Consider the following 24,379-nt stretch of genomic DNA (forward strand, 5'->3'; position numbering starts at 1 on the left):
TGGTCCCTCCCCCTGCTTAATCTTTTCAGTGTATTTGCATAATCCATCCATTGTCTTTCATATTGTTTATTTCCATGAACCTGTGGGTGACACATTTTCTGAATGGAATGTTACTGATCCCCAGATTACAGGGCTCTGAGGTCCCACTGGGTATGTTCAGAATTAGCATTAGCTGCCCACGATGTGTAAATAATTCAGCACATTTACAGAGGACAAGTAATCCTGAATCAATAAAGTCCAGAAAATAACTACACAGAAGCTTAATTAATCTTTACAAAACAAGTTTTCCAAGAAAGAGATCATTTTGTTCTACCTTTCAGGATAAATATTTTGGGTTTGTAACCACTCTGATAGGTCTTTACCCAGCAAAACAAATTGGAAAACATTCAACTAATAAATAAGGTTTAACCACGTTTAATAGTTTAGCTGAAAAACCTGAAGTCAACAACATTCTTACTTTGGTAAATTAACTTTCTAGATTATATAAACCCTGTTTATATAGTCCTGTTTTATGGTGAAGTATTTCCTTTTCTGTATCTATTTTTAAATACAGCACTTATTTGTTACCAAAATTATATATGCCTAAAGAGGAAACTCTAATATGCTTTTTTAAATGAAAAACTCCAAGTCCTTCATAATGCGTCACCCTAGCCCAAGTAAATTCTACTCTCAAGATAACACAGTCAAATTCCAGCTAATTCTTTTTACATTTAAATCTCATATTCCTAAATTGCACTCTAATATTTTCATGTCTCCATTTTCCAGTTTTATCCTACTAACTTCCCACTATGAAGAGAAACCCCTAGCACTACTTTTTCTTATTATTTTACTTTTCTTATTTTTTTTTGCAGCGCTGGAAAGAGAATAGAAGGCTTCCCACACGGGAGGCAAGTGCGCTACTGGCCCTAAGCATCTTTTTTTAAAGATAGGTTTGTAGGGGTGTATACATTTAAATCATGTATTTTAGTGAAATTCTGATGTATGTTTACCCTTGTGAAACCATTACTCAGTCTAAAGAATGTCTTCTCATGTAGACATAGGCTTTCAGTTTTCCTGGTAAAATTCCTAGGCCCTATTTATCATAGATATCTAAACTTTTAAAATTTTGCTAGACAAAGTTTCCAAAGTGGGTGGTATATTACATTCCTATCATAATAAGCCCTTGAACACTCCAGTTCTCCACATATATTCCAACATTTGGTCTGCTCAATTATTTTGTTGCTATTGCTTTGAATGTTTTAGTTATGTCAATAGGTACATGGTGGTACCTACATAGGTTTTGTTGTGTTGTTTTCTTTCTTTTTTATTTTGCTTTTGACAGGGACTTCTTATGTAATCCAATCTGGCCTTGAGCTTTGGGTCTTCCTTCCTCTCAGCCTCCCAAGTATTTGGATTACAGGTATGCACTACCACACCTGACTCTAATCATAGTTTTAAGGGGCATTTCTATATTGGGTAATGATATTTCATATATCTTTTTTCATCATATGTCTTTGATGAGGTATCTATTAAAATTTTTAATTGGAGCGATTCATTTTTATATTTAGATTTTAAGAGTTTCACATTTTCTGAATACAATTCTTGTGTGAGATATGTATTGTGTGACTATTTCTTACTTTGACTTCTTATTCCTTTAATAACATCACTGGAAAAATCAAAGGATTTTAATTTTAATGAAGTTCAAGTTAATCATTTCCTCAATCATAAAATCATAATTTTGGTATATTATTAGAGTATGTTTGCTTAGCTGAAGGGCACTGAAAATTTCTAGGTCTACTGCTTGTAGGTAGTCTGCACATAGGTAGCTCATAGTTCTAGCATCATTTGTTGAAAAGAAAAAGTACAATTTGCAAGTTCCCATTGTGTCGTGATTGAAAATCACTAGACTTTATACATGTGTGAGTTTACTTCCAGACTCTCATTTGAGATCCATCTATGAGTTACTATTGCTTTATACATCTTGAAGTCAGCTAATAGCAGTACTTTAATCGTGTCCTTTAGAAGCATTATTTTAATTAATTTTCCATTTACCTACACAATTTAGAATCACTTTAATGTCTATAAATTCCTACTTGGATTTTTAGTGCAGCAGCACTGGATCAGGACAGTTTGAGAAGAACTGAAAATAGTATTGAGCAGATGATGTGGGACTACTGATTACTATGGAGCTGCAGCAGAGAGACATCATAATCAATTTACAGGAGAATGGAGGACTGAGCAGGATACGAAAAGACAAATAGTGATAATAATGAACAAAATATACACCTGAAGTGGCTTATCTGATTTTCTAGGAGGGAGGAAAGTCTCTCTTTTATCTCTTCAAATCTTTCTTTTTCTTCCACAGAAACAGTTCCAATTCCATCAGGCCTGAAAAATAAAATGGGAATTGGCAGTATACATTGATGGAGTCTTTATATTGATAGATTTTACATACACACATTGTCAAATAATCAAAGAACAGCCCTATTATTCATATTAATGGTGTTCATGGTAAAAATTTAGTGGAGGTATTTGTATCCAGCCACCTACTTCATGTTTTGACCTACAATGAATGGAATAGAATTATTCCCTTTTAGACAACCTTCAAAGTAAGAGATGACAATAAATAGTTTCCAGATCCACAGAAAACAATGTCTAGTCCTTGAGAATGGCAGTGAAAGTGTTTTATAGTGGTACCAAACATTTGACCAATTAAATGAATAGTGCCTGAATGGGGATATTATAAAATACATTGAATGAAAGCTACAACATCTTAACTGCTTGTCTTCCAAATGAAAATTAACCTAACATGATATTAGAAATTTAATTTTCATTGCTGTAAGGAAATGCTATGCATATTTGTATATTGTGTATATTTAAATATGAGGGCCAATAAAGATTAAAATGAACTTCACACAGAATATAAGGACTAGTGGGGCTGGGATGGTGGCTTAGGGGTAGAGCGCTTGCCTTGCATGCATGAGGCCCTGGGTTTGATTCCTCAGCACCCCATAAGCAAAAAGAAAAAAAGCCAGAAGTAGCGCTGTGGCTCAAGTGGTAGAGTCTTGAGCTGAAGAGCTGAGGGACAGCGCCCAGGCCCAGAGTTCAGGCCCCACGACTGGACCCCCCCCCCGAAAAAAAGAATATAAGGACTAGTTATGATTCTCTAAAAAAATTCTAACTAAATATCCCTTTTGGAGAATATGATTTTTGATTACAATTTTGACAAGTACATATGAAAAGTGGCTCTTTTACTATGATTAGAATAAAAATATAAATATGTCTAATAGCAGGGACTTTGAACATGTTATATATCAATTTAATTATCAATTTTATATGTATATTAAATATAGCAATCATCTACAAATTCGAGCACACAGATTTAGGCTGTCTGCCTTTATTAACACAAGGAAAAAAACACATTCATATTACATTTATTTGAATGCCATTTTATGTACTTCAACAACCAAATAAGTCTTTTGCAGTTGATGACTGACAACAGGTACTTTCACCCTATTGGCTAATTTGTTGAAAGATATACTGCAATTTCTAAACATGTGTAGTTATCCCAAAATATTGATTTTACACATAAAATAGAAAGAAAATTATTACAAGCAAACAAAAGATGCTTAAGATAACTTTGGGAAAAAGAGTCTTATTTGCTGCTTACTATATTATGTGTGTGTGTGTGAGACAGAAAGAGACAGAGACAGAGAGAAAGAAAAATATATGTACCTGTGTTCATGCAAATCTGAGACTTATTAACTAGTTAATTAGGACAAAAGCAACTAGTTTTAAAGCTTTACCTAAATCATATTGACATGATGGCCTCTTGCTTTATCTGAGCATCATTTAAATATGAGAATTTAAGCAATAAAGTTCAGCAACTTGCTACTTCAGAAACATACATGCTGTTAGTATACTTTGAAAACATTTCTTATACTCATAATTCATTTCTTTTCTTTCTTTCATTCTTTTTTTTTCCCGTTTCAATTTGGGGCCTGGGAGCTGTCCTAGAGCGTCTCTGTGCTCATGGCTAGAGCTCTACCACTTGAGCCATAGATCCAGTTCCACTTTTTGAGTGGTTAACTGGAGATAAGAGTCTCACGGAGACTTTCCTGCCAGGGCAGGCTTCGAACCATGATCCTCAGATCTCAGCCTACAGAGTAGCTAGGATTACAGGCGTGAGCTATTGATGGCTGACTCATAATTCATTTCTAAACAAGAAGTACCACTTTTACTTAATTTCACACTCAGATTAACATATCAATTGTATTTATCCTATTGGAATGCACTCACGTTTTAACTATGAAAAAAAAAAAAAAACTACTGACAAAATACTGGTCTTTTGGATACCTTCAGAAAGGAAGAAAAGGCCAATGTAGATATTATATATAGTAGTAAACTATGACCTAATCCCAATTCTGTAAATTAATGTAGTAATGGGTTTTTTCATATACCATTTCACAATCAGTTTTCATCAAACAAATTGTAACATAATATCTAGATTAACTTACAAATCAGTACTGACAATGATCATAAAATTTATATGAAAACATTAATCTGGATTAATCTGGTCACTTAGGTACTTAGAAATAATGCCTAAATTATATTATTATTATTATTATTTTATAGACATCAATAAAAGCCTATATCCTAAGTACAACAGGTTTTTTTTTCTTTGAACATGCCTATGTAACTTTGATTTTAAGAATACAAAGAACAAGAAATGTATCCTATTATTCTGATGACTGAGGTGATGCTTTGGCTTAGCTGTCTAGCCTGTGCCATCTGGTTAGATTTGAGTGATGTCTTCTGTTGAGATCATGCTTCACAGTGGGAGACTAAGAAACCCTGGTACATTAAACCTCACTGGTGTATGCTGCCTGCCTCACCAGATGGAACCAAGAGTAGAAAAGGTAAATCAGGGGGTAGGACTTTCGTGCCAAGTTTCATTGAGATAAGAGCAACAGACATGGGAGGCCTATCAGCTACTGAGTTTAATACTACCCTTGGCACAATTATGACAGGTTAAAGACAGCATTCAACCATTTATTCTTGCCTTTATTAGCATACTGTTTGTAGCAAACAGGGTTCTGAATGTTAGGTATATAAGGAAGACTTGTAATTTTAATTATTGGGAATGACTGGCAACTTTGTTTCAATCAATTCTAAAAGCACCAAGTTTCTTCTGTACTAATTCTTGCCAGTAAGTGCAAATACTTCCTGTGCAACTAACATTTTTTTTTCCTTGTCATAACTAACAAAAAACAGCAATGATCAGTTGCAGAACTCTAAGGATGCACATAGCACAGCGCTAGCTGAATAAGAAAGAATGTTCCTAACAGTCCGGTCTCTAGAATCCAAAAGAGGAGGATGTTGAGTATCAGGTTATTTCTCCAAGGTCACACAGCTCAGATGGGAAGTGCTGAAGAATAGACTTGGACTTGAACCTGGATCTTTAACATTCCGAAGTCAGTGCCCTTGGTGACCATGTATTAATCTATTTCCCTTATTTTCACAAGAAATAATGAAACTTAGCTGGGCACCAGTGGCTCACTCCTATAATCCTAGGTACTCAGGAGGCTGAGATCTGAGGATCATGGTTGGAAGCCAGTCTGAGTAGGAATGTCTATTAAACTCTTGTCTCCAATAAACGACTCAGAAAAAGCTAAGGTGGTGCTATGTCTCAAATGGTAGAGCACTAGCTTTGGGCACCAAGGGGCCTTGAGACATCACTCAGGCCCTGAGTTCAAGCTCCAGAACCAGCAAAACCAAACCAAACCAAAACCAGAAAACCCATAGATTAAAAAGTCCTATTAGGGGTTGGGAAGGTGGCTCAGTGGTAGAATGCTTGTCCCGCATGCATGAGGCTCTGGGTTCAATTCCTCAGTACTACAAGCAGAAAAAGCCGGAAGTGGCCCTGTGGCTCAAGTGGTAGAGTGCTAGCCTTGAGCTGAAGAGCTCAGGGACAGCACCCAGACATAGAGTTCAAACCCCATGACTGACCAAAATACAAACAAACAAACAAGTCCTACTAAACCACAAAAGCTGTGTCTGAGAAGCAACAATGCTCAAAGGAGTGCAAGCAGCATTGTTTATAGATATTAACTACATTACTTATTTAAAGTAGAAGCTTAAAAGTCAGTAACATTTAAAGCGTGCTTCTCAAAGACTTAGTAATTCAGTTGAAGATGCTCTCTGTATAAGTCTCCATATGTTACAAGATATGCAATTTTAGAAGCCTTGAAAGAAACCTAATATAGTGATTTTCAGAAGACTTAGAGTAGCAAAGACTTTAAAATTATATTTTACATAAACTCAGCTTAAATGAATTTCTATTGGCTCTGCCTTGTTCCAGAACAGATAACAGATACAGAACCCAACCATCTTCCCTCCTACCCCTTCCACCATGACTCCACGGAACCCAGCCAGCCTATCCTGGGTACCACTGCAGCTTTCTCCATCTTCTCTAGGCCTTTCTTTGTCAAGTACTAGGAGCACACTATATAGGACATCTTTAAGCATATGCATCTTATCGCAAATCGCCTGGACTCAAGGCCCTGTAACGATGACACAATATGAAAGCTGAAGACTTTATAATCATCTACCTAGACCTTACGTGGTGACCTCTGCTTCCTCCCTGACCATCTGTCCTCACCTATCCCTTCATCCTCTCCAACCTCTTCCCTACTACCCAGAAAGAATGTGCAGCCTCAGGATCCTTCCAAGTGCTGTTTCCTTTACCTGGGAGCATTTCCCCTAAGCGTGCGCGCGCGCGCACACACACACACACACACACACACACACACACATACACACAGATCAGAAAAAGACTGTGTTAAAAAGTGGTTATTTAGATTCTAACACAAACAATTTCTGATTTATGTATTAATTGGAGTTTAACCCTATGGCTGATAATTAAATATTCAGATAGAACTAATGACTAAGATTTGATATTTTCATTTTATCCTGGGATTTGTAGCTATTAAAGTTACAAGATTTCAAATAAAAGGGAAGTCCTCTATGAAAAAAGTCTAAGAAGTAAACACATTATAAAACATGATTAAAAGTAGATACACTTCTTTTAGCTACAGATAAAATCAGAACAGATAGGACAAAGAACTTCCTTCTGGAATTACCTAGTGGCAAATGCAGTATTTCTATGTTTGTTATACTTCAAAGATTTGCTTTCGTTGTTTTATTCTTCTAGTACTGGGGCGTGGTTTCCTGGCTGGCCTCTTGTGATTTAGTTTTCCAGAGAGAGTCTCACAGTTTTTTTTTTGTACAAGGCCAATCTCAGACTACAATCTGCTTACTTCTGCCTCCTATGTAGCTGGAATTTTAAGAATACACAACCTTAAAGATTATTCAAAATCAGAATTCTTACAATAGGACCCACTTCTTCCAATACTACATAACATAGCCCCATGTATACCAATCAGTTCTGTTTAGTTTTAAGAGAAGCCACACACAGAGCTTTTTCTGAGAGGCAGATTCATTCACAGAAATAATTCATGAAGTTACATATATTATTTAAAAAATCTCTCCTAAAGGATTTGTGCTATTCATCAATATGAAAGATTAAGGTATTTAAAAAAAAAGCAAATTCCTTACATATAATAGATATCTTGTCTTAGGCACCAAATTTTTCAGTGAGTACGACATAAACTCTAAACTGACAAAGATGTTTTTAATGCCTATTCAACACTATGATTTAAGAAAGGTCTAAGAGAAAAATGAGATTAAACTGGATCATAGAATGGCATTTGGGCAAAAAAAGAACACATTAATGAAGAGTCAACTTAAATATTCAGATACAAACTTGAGTGGTAGCTTTACTTCCTGTGTTTAAACCATTTGTAGTTCACACATTTTATGATTCCTCTCTACAATATACCAAAAAATACCTTAGAGGTCATGACAAAAAAAAAAACAGTTTTAGTGGTTCCAATACCCTGTTTAACAACATTTCCAAAAATTAGTCATAGGAGAGTCTCACAATTCCTACTTAAAAACCATGACTTGGTCTGGATGAGCATTTGTTAGGTTACTTACTGTGACATAATAGTATCTTCTATGGTGATTTCCCATTCATTTTTAGCTGGACAGCTTCTAGATACTTGAGGGATAAATGAGTCTTAAATCTGTAGGACAGCCTGGGCCTGAGTGCTCAGGAAGTTTGCAAGTTAAATGAATACACCAGGGGTTATCATTGTAGAGTTTATATTGATTTGATGGATTTCTTTCCAACTCTCCCCTCTTAATTGTTTGCCTTGGAAGTTTGGTAATTTTATGTAAAAGCTGATTTGTAAGCAATGAATGAACAAATGCCAAAGTTCATGGAGCTTTTGAGTTTCTTATAGGCTTCTTTTCACCTGCCTTTTCCTCTGAGGAATGTATGACATCTTAGCTTCCTCTAGAGAGAGTGAGAAGGGAGAGACACCTAAAGGATGGTATTTCTGAATTGCCAATTCTGCCTGCAGCACAGCAGGTAAAAGTCACTTTGCACTTCGTGTATTTCCCACCAATATCCATTTGTGAAGAGAATGGAAAGGAGAGGAAGTCACAGCATGAGAATAAGAAATGACAGAACATGATGAGGGAGAAAACAATAATCCCCCCCTTTTTTTGTTTCCTAACCTCCAACACCTCCTATTGTTTTAGTCAAAGTGATCTATCAGTTCTGTGGTCATTTATGACATAATCAGTATCCAGTTACTTCCTCTGAAGTTGTAAAGAGGCAGAGTAAGGAATTAATTTTATAGTATTTGTTCACTGAGGGAGAAAGAAGTTTTTCTATGAATAATATTTGAGAAGATAAGAGTTGGAATTCCTTCTCTCCTCTCTCTTCAAGCACGTTTCTCCCTTACCATTCTTTCCTTATTTGGATTTTGTACCACTTTCTAATTTACTTAGAGATTTTTTTAAGTATATGCTTTCGTGGAGAAAGCGAAGTCTGACTCTGAAGATATGAGAATATATGATTTAGTTTTTGTGTTGAAGGCACAGATCTTATGATTTCATTTTATGGCATGCTTAGGATGGAAATGAGTTTGATAGGTAGCTACTCCTCAGACCAAAGAAGCAAAGTTTCTTGGACTAACTCAAGATAAGATACACACAACTCTAGAATAAAAAGAACTCAATAAAAATGAAAAGAATACTGGTATAGAGAATTCCTCGATACAAAAATTACTGTTTTATATGTATCTAATATTATATGTGAACTAATGTATACTATATATAAAGGACTTCACATACAACTAAATTTGAGAGAAGGAATTCAGAAAAATAAAGACAAAAATAAAAGTGTACTTAAATATCCCAACAAGACTTAAACAGTGGGCTGGGAAGGTGGTTCAGTGGTAGAGCGCTTGCCTTGCATGCCTGAGGCCATGGGTTCGACTCCTCAGCACCACATAAGCAAAAAGAAAAAAGCCGGAAGTGGCGCTGTGGCTCAAAGCGCTAGCCTTGAGCTGAAGAGCTGAGGGACAGTGTCCAGGCCCAGAGTTCAAGCCCCACGACCGGACCCCCCCCCAAAAAAAAAGACTTAAATGGTAATAAAATTCTAGCTAGCTTTCTCTGAATCTATAAATGTATTGAGTAATCTGCTTCAGAATTTGGTGCTTAAAGAACTGTGAACATTTTATTATGTTATTTAAATATTTCAAATGATAGAACGGATAGCATCAGGATACATGTCATAATTTTTTCACAAATACCTCTTCAATATCTAAGCTTATATTTTCTCTATAAATTTTATTCATCATAACATATATTAGGATAAATTCCTGGAAGCATGATGCTAAATTAAATCCATAACATTTTTAAGTATTGACATATAATAGAAACTTGTTTGAGAAAGTGTTTCATTTATACTCTGACTTGTAGTGTGTGAAATTGCTAATTGTGAAATGCCTGTTTTTCATTACTCTTTTACTCTCTCTTCTTTCCTTGTTTCCTTTCCCCTTCCACTTCCCTAGTAGTTCCTGGATCGCTTTCATGACAGGTTTTCTATTGGTTTTGTTTCCTACTAGGTTCCACAGATGAGAGAACTCATGTCTTTGTGGGCCTCATTCCACTTAACATGATGGTCTTCCATTCCATCCACATGATCACCATAGCTGCACTAGAATTAGATATACTCAACCAGTAAAGTTTGTGCAAATACTATCAACAACAACAACAAAACAACGACAACAACAAAACATTATCTCTGAAATCTGAAACATTTCTAGTACCATTTTGAATAAGGAAAACTTAACCTGCACATTGTATCTAAACATCCTCACTCAATTTTTTTTCTTCACTCAATTTTTAAGCAATACTTTAGCATGAGCAAAGTATTTAAACAATTTTATTTGATCCATTGCAAACCATAGCACAAAAGGAAGCCTGGGTGTTATCATAGCAAACAGATGGCAGACTGAGGTACACACAAGTGAACAACACCCATTGTTTAAAGTCAAAGCGCTTGGAAGTAGAAGAAGCAGGCAAAGCTCAGTGTGATTTCTGACATCCTAAGTCTACTATATTCTCTACTGTTTCTTGGCTTTTATTCTTATGTTGTTTTAAAAGGCATAACTAATTTACTTCAGTATTGAACTCAAGGTTAAATAGACATATATACTGGGCAAGTCTGATTAAGGCAAATTTTGGGTTGTTTCACATTATCTGAAACATATTTAAAAAGAATCTATGATGCAGATTTCAGTGGGACTCACTGATACTATACGTCTGCTTTGGGCCCTTAACATTTAAGATGAAAGCAAACAGAATTAAATCTGTCAAATCACCCACAGTATCTCTTGATAATGACATTTGATCTGGTTATAAATCTGCTCCATCTACAATTTGGATGGTATTTATATTTCATTTCTAAGTATCCATACAAGACTAGAATAAAAAAGAGTAATAAAAAGTTCTGATGATACTCTTTGATGCTATACATACAATTTTATTCAAAACCAAGCATCACTACCTCTGAAGTTAGAATCAAAAGCTGAGGCATTATTTCTGAAGCGATAGTCAAGAAAAATGTTAGCATCTGCAAAACTGGAAGTATCATAATATGATCATCTGATGCCCAGTAGGATATGCCCATACTATGCCCACAGAAGTATAATGTGCTCTCCATAGAACAAAAGCGATTATAATGGGGCATGGTGGCTCACACTTATAATCCAGCTACTCAGAAATTGGGGGTAGGAGGGTCACAGCCCAAGGAGAGCACCTGGCAAAGCTAGTAAGATCTTATCTGAAAAACATTTCTTAGAGGGAAGGGTGCAGGGAGTGTTGGTAGAGAAGGTGAAACGGGTGGGAATACAGTGTAAATGTATGAAGATGTAACAATGAAATCTCTCCTCTGTATCACTAATATAAGTCAATAAAATAATAAATAGAAGCAAAAGACTGGCTGATTTGGTACCAGTGGAGAAGCACTTACCTAGAAAGTACAATGGCATGAGTTCAATTCCCCAGTAATGGCCAAAAACAGAAGGGGATTATTTTGTACTTATTATAAAGATGTTGTACTTTTTTACCTTACACTTAAAAGCCACCACATCTGAGCTGGCCTTTGTCTAGCATGTACATGTATAAGATGGTCCTATTGAATGGTAAGAAAATTAATGAATATATTTTATGTCTTACATTGAACCAGGAAATAAAAGCCACTCTGTGTTGCTGCTTAAGTTTTTCTCCCCACAGCTTGACTTATAAACCCAAGTCACATAAATACACATATCAACCTAGAACTCTGCCCTGCAAGGTATTGTTCCCAAATCTCTTTTCTCCATCCTGTCAGTCCTTAGTGGCACTCTTGCTGACTGAGTGGCTGTGTGTTATTCATGGGTATGTTGTGGCTATCATCCTATAGGAGTGAATCTGGTTTTGTCCTTGACTCACTTTTTCTTTCTTCCTTTCTCTTTCTCTCTTCCTCAGTCTTGGCACCAGCCAGGCCTTCTGTTTAACTCTATTCTTTTATTTCTGAAACACTCAGCTATTCAGAGAAGATGTATAGATAGCCCACACCTAAGAGTGCTCAATTCTGCGTAATAGGAAAAATTCCACATCCAGATAGTACTGCTGGCCTTCACTTCAGTAGGTAACAAAAGGCAATCCTTCTTCTTTCAATGCTTGACAGAGGTGGTTCGGGGAACGAGCAAAATGACTCTCTGAATGTATGTCTTGACAGATGTGAAAATGATCATAAAAGACCGTGGAACATACTGAAGAGAAGTCAGACTTGACATTGAAGGTATTTTTAACAAAAGTCTGTATCAACATCAGATGCGGCTCTCATAAAGGGAAAGGTTGCTAAGACCTGAATAGTCTATTAGCAAAAAAAAAATTAACAGTACGATTGCATACACACTGAAGCACATCTACGGGGCAGAGGCGGCCCCACAATCTGTTTTGCACACTTTCCTTCTCCTCACAATTTATATCTTTGTGGGCTATGAGTAAAGGGTAGCATATTACAATAATAACAGTAATCAGTACTGAGACATTCCTTATAATTCCCTAACACTTTCACATTAGTATTTCCTTTTCTTTTTTAGGGGAACACTTTAACATTTCAGGAGGGTTAAGTGATTTGTTCAACCTGAGTTAGTTTGCAAATTTCAGAGCCTGGGTTCCAGCGGCCATCTTCCTCTCTTTTTATTCTGTCACCACGGCCTAACATTTCTGAATACTACTGGTCTCATAATGTTCAGCTTTTCTTAGATAATTTCTACCTTAAACAGGTTCAAATTTCCCTAAAACCTGCACATCTCCTTTTAAGTTTGCATGTCACCTAATGTTGAGTCAGAGACTAACCCAATGTGCTTATGTTCACTTTAGATTTAATGCGATTCCAGATAAAATAGGCATGAACACATAAACATACTTTAAGTTACAAGTTATTATAAAGAAAACAATAGAATAAAGGCAGAATAAAGGTAACTATAGCAACCTTTGATTCAAAGCAAGCCACCTTTCAAGCACAGGCAACAACAGCTCCTAGGTGCGATGTGTCTCAAGCACACACATTTTGGGAGCACATTACCTGAATTTCTTACTCGGTGTTCACTATTTGGTTCTACCTTTCTGTGTCAATAACTAAACTAATCTGATTAGACAATCTTTGGGTTTGTCTGTTTCACTGCAATCTTCCCATCCACTTGCATTTCTGAATCTTCCCTGACATGAATGCTTCTCTTGATACTACTAGTTGGTAGGAATTACAATGGAGCTGTAAGACAAGAGACAGCTTTAGCTGAATGACTGTTGACATTGGCTATTAAAGATTAGCTAATATAACTGGCCCTCATACTTCCATATGCTGAATACATAGGGTTGTTGGGATAATGGCAACAACAACAAAAGTAAATATAAAGGCCAAACTAGCAACATTTTCTGAATTTCCAAGCAGACTGGGCTTTGTAATGAATCAACTCTGTTTACAGAGTCTAAGGCTAGGATCTTATGTGGACTGAGAAGTGACAGCAACAAGGATTTCACCAAATTTTACAATTTTTCCCAAATGGGGAAACAAACATTGATTATTTGAGATAAGACAATATTTAAATAAGATTTCTAAGACAGGATAGGATGCCAGTAGGAAAATGGTGGCACAATGATGCAGTATCTGTTTGAATAATCAAATTGAAATTATAGATTTTTTTTTTGGAGAAAAAAAGTTCTAGGGAAAGTCAGGCTGTAGTTATGAGGATGACTGACTGAGTTCTCCTAGGAGAAAATAAACAGTAGGGAGATAAATAAACTTGTATAGACAAGAGAGAAAGGAAAGCCAGAATTAGGGTAGGTAAGTAGAAATTTTTTTAAAAAAAAGAGAGAAATTAAAGGGTACTATGTAGATAGAACACTGACATTGGCTACTAATTGGGAATAGGGAATAAAATAAAAAAAGATAAGTTGAAAACCAATAGGCCATTAATGGAAGTGACAAACTCATATGAAGGCCATCCATTCATTCATCAAATTATTATTAAACACTTACTCAGTGACCATCATGTTACACTTTGCCAGGCAGCATGCTAAGAGCTCCAATAGGAATTGGACCTGATTTACTGAAATATTATGTTTTCTACATGGAGAGGTGAATGTATCAACAAAGTATTCCACTGCTGAGTTTTAGCAGAGTGCAGTTTAGGAGAATTGAGTTGAAATTAACTGCATATGGGGAGGTCATGGGTGAATCTGTGAAAGAGTGAAATCTCTGAAACAGGAGGGGAAGGACTTGAAGGAGACGTGTCATAAAATCCATAATTTGTGTGTGTGTGTGTGTGTGTGTGTGTGTGTGTGTGTGTGTGTGTGTGTGTGTGTGTGTGTGTGTGTGTGTGTGTGTGTGTGTGTGTGTGTGTGTGTGTGTGTGTGTGTGTGTGTGTGTGTGTGTTTTGTTACTGGGAGTTAAACTCTGGGCTTGGAGCTGTCCCTAAACTTTTTCCACTCAAGTCTGGCTCTCTACCACTTGACCCACATCCCCAATTCTAGCTTTTTTCTGGTTAATTGAAGATACTGATTTTCCTGCCTGGGCTGACTTGGAACTGTGATCCTCAGATCTCAGCCTCTATGGAGTAGCTAGATTTCCAGGTTTGAGATCCCAGTGCTCAGCTAAATCCCATAATTTATTTTGCTTTATCAGTAAGCAATTACTCCACATAGAACAGCAAGGATCATTAAACATGCACAGAGCTATCAACAAATCCCCCTCAGGAACACATATGCATGACAATAGAACCATCAAACACTTAAAACTCTAAAGATCTCCACACCAGCTAGTACAGAAGAACTCCAAGACAATTTCTACTCTCATATATTTTTTTTCCTCCTCTATCTCTCAAGTGGCTTTTTTTTTTACAGCAAAAAGAAATGTAAAGTGCAGCTCACCTAATTCAATAGCATATTGATGTACATTTTTCTTTCATTTTTTTTCCTTATAAGAAGTATTTGCTATTTAAAATCCGTTACTAGGTGATAATGCTAAAGCAGATTTCTCTCTCTCTCTCTCTCTCTCTCTCTCTCTCTCTCTCTCTCTCTCTCTCTCTCTTTCTGCTCCCCTCCCCCAGTCAACCCTATATCTTTCACTGTGCATTTGCAAGTCAAAATACCTGTTGCCGTGCACATGAGAGGCACAGAATGCAAAGCTGTAATGGAGCAGGGTTGGGTCAATGACAGCACCGTTTTCTGAATGTTCCATCAGCTCAGTAAGGTAGCAGAGATGTCTGTGACAACCTCTCACACCGTAGCGGGCACAATACTCATCTAGGACAAAGACCTGGCCAGGGCTAAACCAACCCTACAAAAGAAAAAAAAATGTTCTCATCAATGAATACTGAGTTTCCTTTCTATAGGCACTAGCAGTCATGATCAGAAACAGCTGAAAGAGAGAATCTTTAGGTATTTATTGGTGATGTGTTTTTGGACTTTTTCACAAGATTTAATATACTCCATTTTGGAGCTAATTTGGGATACTGGAAACTTAATATTCTCTCTTGATCCTTGGGACAATGAGTCAGGGAACAATGAGTGGGCAACTTGTTCTCCATTGACATTCAAAGCTACTCTAATTTAGTCCATGATTTCCATTTGCCAGTCACAAAGAAGGATATTCTACAAACTTCAATCTCTTTGTAAATCAACTGTAAAGAGAAGAGCCAAGCAGAGGCTACTTTAGCCATTACCTATTTTCTAGGCAAGCACTCTACCACTAGCCACATTCCTAGTCCCCATTACCTATTTTCTGAAAGCATTTCATAAATGGTACTCAACCGACATTTCAGTAATTTTAGCTGTGACTGTACTTAAAATACCATTTTAGATATTCCTATAATTCTGTGTTTCTATGATGACTATAGCAGAGATAAATATTCTCCACTAGTAGATTCCTGTCCTCCTGAAATGAGAGATTGGGCTGGGTGAGTGCTTTAGTGCCAACTGAAGCAGCTGGCAGCCTGCTTGGTTTAGAGGGCAGGGTTAGGTAGACCTGGTTCATAAAATACCTTCATTGATTAGATTAATTTGCACAGTTAGTTAAAAAACACAAAGAGAAAGAAGAGACAGTTTTAAAATGAGGCAGGAAATTCATGAAAAAGAGTTAAAGAAGAGACAGAAAAGAAAAGAGAAGGCTTTAAAGAAATGGAGGAACAGGGGGAAAAAAACCAGCAGAATCCTTCACGACTGTAGAGGTAGTAAAGGCATCCACTTTATGCATGGTAGTTAGTGTGGTTTGTGTATTACAGATAAAAGTAAAGGGATGTTAAGTGAATTGGCTATGATGACAATGCAAATTAGCTGGTGAACCATGATTTACATGCAGTGTGCAGCTCTGTTCGCATTAAGCTCACTCCTAGCTAGGTGGAGTAGAAGTCATCCTTCAGTATCATCATCACTGAAACATGGGGTAATCACTAAGATGGAAACAACTTTTGGTGATGGCATCACTTGGGAGCATATTCTGCTAACCTCTTACTTTAAAGAGAATATAACACTGCATTTAGTTACTAATGTTCATTGTTTAAGAAATTCAAGTAGCAGTATAAAGAGGCCTATTCTGGCTGGGAAAAAATGCACAGAAATGTCCATTCTCAATATTTAACATTTGGAACGGCACCTAGGATTCTTACGACTATAAAGTTTAATCATTACATTCGATGGTGTCAAGCTTTCTTTTAAATAGAAATGGCATTTTTTATTTCCAATTGTGATTACACTTTCAAGATAAGACCAGGTTTCATGTTAGCTACGTAATACCCCTTCATTTGGAGGTGAGATGAAACTTTGAGTAAGTCTACCATGTTGTTCCTTCCACTCTGTATGTGTGTGTGTGTGTGAGAGAGAGACAGAGACAGAGATAGAGAGACAGAGACAGAGAGGGAATGAGAATTTGGGTGTGTTTCTATCACTTGGGTTGTTCTTTTAAAAATTAAAGGGAAAATTGTGCAAGGTATCCGCATCTGGGGAAGAAAATATAAACTTTAAAATGTCTGGGCAGGTAGTAATAAATCCTATAATAAAAGTTCCTTTATTTCTTCTCCCCCCCCATCTTTATTTAAAGCTTTTTGCTATCATGTTATCTTCTTTGAAAAATCAGGTAAAACACAGTTCAGTATCTATTTGACTCTAATTCCCTTCTCTATTGAGTGGCACAGCAGTGGTCTTCAAGAATATATAATCTCTAAATTAAGAAGCAATCAATTGGAATCCTTTATCACTTGATCTGACTTGTTATTAAATGAGTCAGGAATAAAATATTAGTTTCTAATAAGTATTTCTCTATTTCTTAAATCTTTTATTCTAATATATAGGTGATTAGAGAGAATTTGCTCACCAAACAAGAGTAGGAATCATTCAGTCTGTGATCCAATGTCTGTCTCTGGAGTATTCTAAAAAGGAAGGCGTGGTCAAGCTTGCAAGGACTAGCAGAAATAAACTCATCCATACCATGTTTCTGAAAACGGTCTGCATCTGTAAATTCAGAAAAAAAAATTGATAGTACATTTATTTTTTTGGTTTAATGGTAAATACGGTTTTTGAAGAACATAGAGCACATGCCTCAGGGTAAAAGAACAATATCTGCTATCAAATAAAACATGATACAGAGAATCCAGCAGATTAATATAACTTGCAAATTCTTTAAATCCAAATTAAAGCATCATGTAAATACAATTCACAAATCATTGGGAACAAAGAGATACTATTTTCCTTCAAATTATTTCTAATACCTATCAGAGGGATAATCTTATTCTTCGACTTGAAGCAAAGTCAATCTACTTAAAATATATTTACTGAAGGCAAGGACTGGAAAAAAAACCTAGGTCTACTGATGAAAAGCAGCAATCATGGCCGGAAGCCTGCTTTCCAAATGGCAAACTAGGGCAGAAATGAACACACAAGCTTCAGCTGGATCACTTCCAGTCTTCCTTTTTTGTATGGAGCTCTTAATGGGACCAACCTTAATGCAGAAATGGCAATGAACTCTCTCAAGCTTCAAGTTTGAGACATAAAAAAGGGAGCATCATGTTTGTGCAAATATGCAGACAAAGCAAAACGTCCCAAATGGCACTTCAATCAAAGGTCCACATTTATTGTTCTTTACAGATTGCATCTTTCAATGCCTATAGACCCTGCGGGTTTATCAAAAGGCAAGCTTTTATGATTGCTTTCATTAATGGTATGTTTTGTCAAAGTCTTCAATGTGATTTACTAAATATATAGAGAAAAAGCCACACACTACCAAAAGAGTGCTGGGGTGTTACTACATTAGCTCTGCTAAAACAGACTGCATATTGGGCAAGCAATCAGTTATCAGGATAAAAGTGGACTCTTCTCACAATGGCAAAGCTGAAGTGCCATTGTTCCTTAAAACTCATACATAGATGTCTTTCCTGTCATCACAAGAAAAGTAGTTCTAAATGAAAGCTAAGTGTAGCTTCTAAAATCTACGTTGTACAACCCTAAAACTGTAAAGGGAAAGAGACAAAAGTTTATTGATTAAACCCAATTATAGAGTCAGGCTCATAATAAAACTCAATATTGATCTGTGGACATGATGCTAACATAATCAGTCACATTTAGATATTTAGCCCAGATCCTATTGATCCATGTCAAGTTCAACTCTCAGCCATATCCATGGATGGGAGAACTACATAATTCAAGCTGAAGGGTCTTCAGAAACCACATTTTCAAAAAAGATAAGAAACTAATGTATGTTCCACATTGATAATGGTTATCGAAAGGTGAACATGGCAAGGAAGCCATGGATGACAGTTCACTGAAGACATGAGAAATGATACTGTGATCCATGGATAAAGCAGCAGATATTTTCCTTTATATTTAATGATTACTTCCTGAACTATTATATGCATTACACTGGCTAAATCAGTATTTACTGGATGAATACAAAAATTAGAGTACTTTTTCTAAACCAGGAAACCAGACAATTGAACTCCTCCTTGTATTTTATTTTTCTCCCATAAAGTATTTTAATATAGTTAAATATATAAAAATCTGAAAAAATAATGAGTCAGATAGAATATTAAAATAGGAGAAGTACATTAAAAAATAGAAGATCATTTTATGTTAATGAACGTATCATAGTTTTCAGTTTTCAAAATCTAAAAATGCTTTTAGTATTACTTTTATGAAACAATCTTAGTTATAGAAAACATCTGCTGAATTTGATTCATTAGTTCCTCCCCCAAAGAAGGTCAGACCAAGCAGTTAAAAATAACACTCTTTAATAGCTTGTCTGTTGAGAACAGAATATAACAAATTTCTGAGGAAAATTTCACAGTTCTTTTACTCTAAAGGTTTACAGGAGCAATTTTTCTTCTAAAAACTCGGCAGTCTTTAAATAAAACATGAGTTTTGGAGAAAACAAGTCTAAAGTTCACTTCCATAATTAAATTAGTTTTTGGATTAAAAAAAGTCATTTCTTCATGAAATACAACTTGAAACTGTATTATTTACTAACATGACAAATGAACACATGGATGGAAAATTACTTTTAAACAATTAGATTAGTGATAAAAATTGTATTCATTTTAAGTCACAACTATAAACTCTAGTTTGACATTGAGAGAAACGAAACAGTCTAAAATCTTCACTTATAAAAGAAAATGAAGCCAGGTTTGGGTGGCTCATGCCTGTGATCCAAATTGTGGATTAAAGCCAGACTGGGAAGAGAAGTCCTTGAGAATCTTTTTTTTTTTAATAGATATTTTTATTGTAAAGATACTATACAAGGGGTTACAGTTACATGAGTAAGGTAAGGAATACACATTTCCTATCAAGCATCGTTACCTCCTTCTTTGTTTTTCCCCTACCATCCCTTCCCTCCCCACCTCCCTACCTCCCCAACTCTTCCCACCCCCTTCCCCGCGGTTGTAAAGTTCGTTTTCAACATACTGTTTTGTACATCTTATCTCCAATTAACAACCCAGAAGCCAGAAATGAAGCTGTGGCTCAAGGGGTAGTGTTAGCTTTGAGCAAAAAAGGTAAGGGTCAGGGACATTGCGTATGCCCTTGAATTCAAGACCCCAGTATTGGGGTGAGTGTGCGCGTGCGCATACATACATACAAACACACACACACACACACACACAGAGACAGAGGGAGGGAGAGGGAGAGAGAGAGAGAGAGAGAGAGAGAGAGAGAGAGAGAGAGAGAGAGAGAGAGAGAGAGAGAGAGAGAGAGAGAGAGAGAGAGAGAGAGAGAGAGAGAGAGAGAGAGAGAGAGAACCAGCACTCTTTTTAGGGCCATCGTTTTCTGAAATTGAAATGTGTTCTTAGGGATTATTTCACCTTCAAAACCCAGGCTGTAAAGACCTAAATCTCTCTTCTTTCCCTGTCAGACAAGTGCACTCAAAACTTTTGATGAGAAGTATGTACTACTAGAATTTTGGTGTTCATGATTTTATTAAATAAAAAAATTAAGAAGGCCATAATTTTGACCTTCTTATGACAGAAATCTTTTCCTTTGTTTCAGTACAACTTTATCTACAATGAACACTTGCTTTACTTTGTTGCCCTTGTGTTAAACAAAAATAATAGTAAAACATACTAATGTATAAAATATATCAGAAAGTAAAGTGTATTACAATAGCATTAAGACTTGAGGAGAGAAGTTTATGTACAATATTGAGAGTTTCTCTCTTACTTTTATTTATTTATTTGGTGCTAGGCATAGAACATAGAACTCTGGACTTATACTTGCTAGGTAAGTGCTCTACCACTGAGCTGTATCTCTATTCCTTCTTTCTTGTTTTTAGAGTACACTTCATTTTACATATTTGAGTTTAACAATATGATGTTAGAGAATACACAAATGGTTACTAAAGTGAAACATATCAACATATACCTCAATTTGTTACTCTTTTGTGATAACAGCTGCTAAAATCTACTTAAGTTACCAAAAGCAGCTAATGTAATGCAACTTTTTTTTTCCTTTTGCCATAATGCTAAGGCAAGTGCTATCATATGGAGCGCTCCACCTCCAGCCTGGCTATTTCATTAAGTCCAGTTCTGTTCATTTCTTACACTATACTCTACACTTGTTCATCGTATATATCAGCTAAGCAACCTTGTTCACTTTGACCTACATCCTTAGATTTCTTCCCCTATACATCTTTGATTTTAAAATTCTCTCATGAATTAAAGTTAAGCAAGAGGTCAATTACCATTATATATTGTATAGTTTTTTGTTTTCATAAAAGCACATTTTTACATAGTTTTATGTTGCCTTAACATATTTATATTTTACTTTATCCTCCAACCCTCAGTACTGAGATTTGAACTCAGGGCTTCAAACTTGCCCGGCTGGCACACTACTTTTTTTTCTTTCTTTCACCACTTTATATCTTGAGTCATACCTTGGACCCAGATTTTTACTGGTTAATTGAAGATCAGTCCCTTGGACTTTTCTGCCCAGGCTAGCTTACCCCGATAATTCTCAGATCCCCCTGAGTAACCAGGAGTACAGGCAGGAAAGCCACCAATTCCTGGTTTACATTTTATGCATAAAGACACAGAAGGCCTGGCATTGTAGCTCAAATGGCAGAGCACTTGTCTGAGAAGTATAAGGCCTGTGTTCACCCCCCCAGGACTGTGAAAAGAAAACAGACAAAAAAGAGTCATCATCCGAAAAACCTGCTTTCAATTAGCATTACCAAATTTGGTACTTTAAAATAGGTTCTATCAGATTATCTTCAAATAATATTTATTAGAATGCCAAATTTATAATAGAGAACTATTCATGGTACCATTTAAATGTTATCTTATAATGGCAAGTTTCAGTTCAGTTTATCTTCTGAGTCAATGTAAGAAAACAATGAAATCAAGCTAAGGAGAAATGAGCTTAAATAATGTGCCACAATACTGTCAAAATTGTGATGATTAACCTATGGACTAACTACAGATGTGGGACGTGGCAACTGAGGATGTTGATGGAGTTTCTATGGCAACAGTTGGATATATGCTTCGGCATCTTCAGGTGGTTCTGTCACCAGGTGTGCTAACAGTGGACAGAATAAAGCTTAAATGGAGAAAGATTAGTATTTGCTCAAGATTTAAGAAGTTACAGAGGTTTTATTCAAGTGAAACCTGAACATATAAATTTCTCATTAGAGTAATAGCTGTAGGGAGTCTAGGAGAAAGGATATGGGGTTGAAGGTATCTGTTTAAACTGTTAACATTGATTTGAAACTAGCACGCCTAGATAGCAATGGTTGCAAGCACTTATCAGCACTCGACTGTCCTCCATCCACTGTGGGGAAGGAGGAAGTTTGGGAGGTACTGGCCACAGTCAGCCAGCACTGTGCACTCCAGAGCCCAAATTCTCAAGAAGGCATCTAAAACAGAGTTCAGAATGTGAGATGCTTCCCCTGTTTTCATCCATTTCTAATGTTGCCGCTTTTGTTTGTTGCTGTTTCTGCTCCCTCCACGCGCTCTGATTGTGGAAAATCAGACGGGAAAGGACAGAAGGGGGGAAAGAGGTGCTCTGGAGGATTCAATCGCCATTGCTGAGATCACTGAGGGATGCAGAAGTGGGACTCAAGCATATTATAAGGACCAGGAAGAAGCTCCTAGCCAGGAGCAGGTCTCCTCTGTAAAATTTTGGGCATAACTAAAGTAGCAAATGAACTGACTGAAATGCAATGCATCCTTCTCTGTCTAGCAGGCTTGCCTGCAGGTGCAAATACTACTATTCATTCCTGGTTGTATATTTCTTTACAACAAACTCTCAGAGAGCTTAAAAACTTACAAGAATTTAAAAATGCCTCAAGGAGCAGGTACCACTTCTGTTTCTATTATCAGCTATGTGGCATTTAATTAGAAGAGGTTTAGGTTTTAAAATTTTATGTAGATCTAGCCAGGTGCTGGTAGCTCACACCTGTAACCCTAGCTACTCAGGAAGCTGAGAGCTGACGATCACCACTCAAAGCCAGCCTTGGGAAGAAAGTTGGTGAGACTGCTATCACCAGTTAACCACCAGAAGACCTGAAGTGGCACTGTGGTTCAGAGTGGTTCAAAGTGGTTGAACACTAGCCTTGAGCTAAAGAGCTCAAGGACAGCATCCAATCCTTGAGTTCAAGTTCCCTGACTGACCCTCCCAGTCAATGCATTCTTATTTTTTATGCATGTTTTCTAGTGAAGACCAAATAGTAATGGTTGATATGTCATTTGTTCAAAATTCAGTTATTGAACCAAATCAATTTTTTCTTTTTTTTTTAGGGGGGCTGGGTCTGAGGTTTGAATTCAGGGCCCAGTACTGTCCGTGAGCCATTTTTCTCAATATAAGCACTCCACCACTTGAAACACAGCTCCACTTCCAACTTTTTCTGGTAATTAATTGGAGATAAATCTCACAGCCTTTCCTGTCCAGGCTGGTTTTGAACTATGATCCTCAGATCTCAGCTTTCTGAATAGCTAGGATTATAGACGTGAACCACTGGTGTCTGGCTTCTTAGTTTTTTTTTGTTGCTTTGGTCAAAATGGGGTGACATTGATCAAAATGAATTGTACTCACAAACTGACATGTTGAACTGAAACCCCTTTGTACAGCTACTTAAGGATAACTCAAAAAAATTATCCTGACATATGGATTTATATATCTGTTTTCTGTAGTTAATAATAACACAGAAGCAATATTTTCATATATAAAGTGAAATCGATACATAGAGAACTGGAATTGCAAATAAGCAAAAGCAAACCAATATGGATATTTGACAAAAAAATATACTCAATGTAAAGGAAGGCAAATGCTTCCACTATGGAGTGTGGAATGTTACATGCTAGATGCATCAGAAAAGTAAATTCATGAAATTAAGTGGAAGTTTATACTTTTATTTAATGATATAAAATATTTAGCCTAAAAATAAAAAAGATGGAAGCTTTGGTAATTCACTTTAGACATTAATTTATTATTGAAGATCAGATACTGCATGATCCTGTACCATGTGCATATGCATTGTCTCATGTTCCCAGATCACTAAGAGAAAATGAAATATGGAATGTTTTGGGGTTTTTTTGTTTGTTTTTTGTTTTTGTTTTTTTTTTGGGGTGGTCGTGGGGCCTGGGCGCTGTCCCTCAGCTCTTCAGCTCAAGGCTAGCGCTCTACTACTTGAGCCACAGTGCCACTTCCAGCTTTTTTCTTTTCTGCTTATGTGGTGCTGAGGAATCGAACCCAGGGCCTCATGCATGCAAGGCAAGCACTCTACCACCTTCCCAGCCCATATGGAATGTTTTGGGAAAGAGGGAGCAAACAAAGGTAAGGAAAACATGCATGTCAGTCTGGAGAGGGAGTGTACATGTTAGAAATGGGAAAAGTTGTAAGTAGTACATCAGTCAACCCCAGCTCATCATACATCCCAAGAAGTTATACACCTACTGAA

The 24,379-nt window shown here is 36.5% G+C and overlaps 1 protein-coding gene across 8 annotated transcripts in view; it reads right to left on the reverse strand.

The window, feature by feature from the left end:
• Cadps2 (calcium dependent secretion activator 2) overlaps positions 1–24,379 on the reverse strand; it is a 423,408-nt gene that overhangs the window by 113,208 nt on the left and 285,821 nt on the right. For all 8 annotated transcript variants that reach the window (XM_069996657.1, XM_069996656.1, XM_069996659.1 and 5 more), the window contains exons 12-14: positions 17,318–17,454; positions 15,099–15,286; positions 2,266–2,367 (exon numbers count right to left, since the gene is read on the reverse strand). In XM_069996657.1, coding sequence (XP_069852758.1) covers positions 2,266–2,367; positions 15,099–15,286; positions 17,318–17,454 — 427 coding nt within the window. The remainder of the gene's footprint in view (positions 1–2,265; positions 2,368–15,098; positions 15,287–17,317; positions 17,455–24,379) is intronic.

Source organism: Dipodomys merriami, unplaced genomic scaffold (genome assembly GCF_024711535.1).
Source record: "Dipodomys merriami isolate MVZ:Mamm:240054 unplaced genomic scaffold, mDipMer1.0.p SCAF_5, whole genome shotgun sequence".
In the NCBI taxonomy this organism is placed as follows: domain Eukaryota; kingdom Metazoa; phylum Chordata; class Mammalia; order Rodentia; family Heteromyidae; genus Dipodomys; species Dipodomys merriami.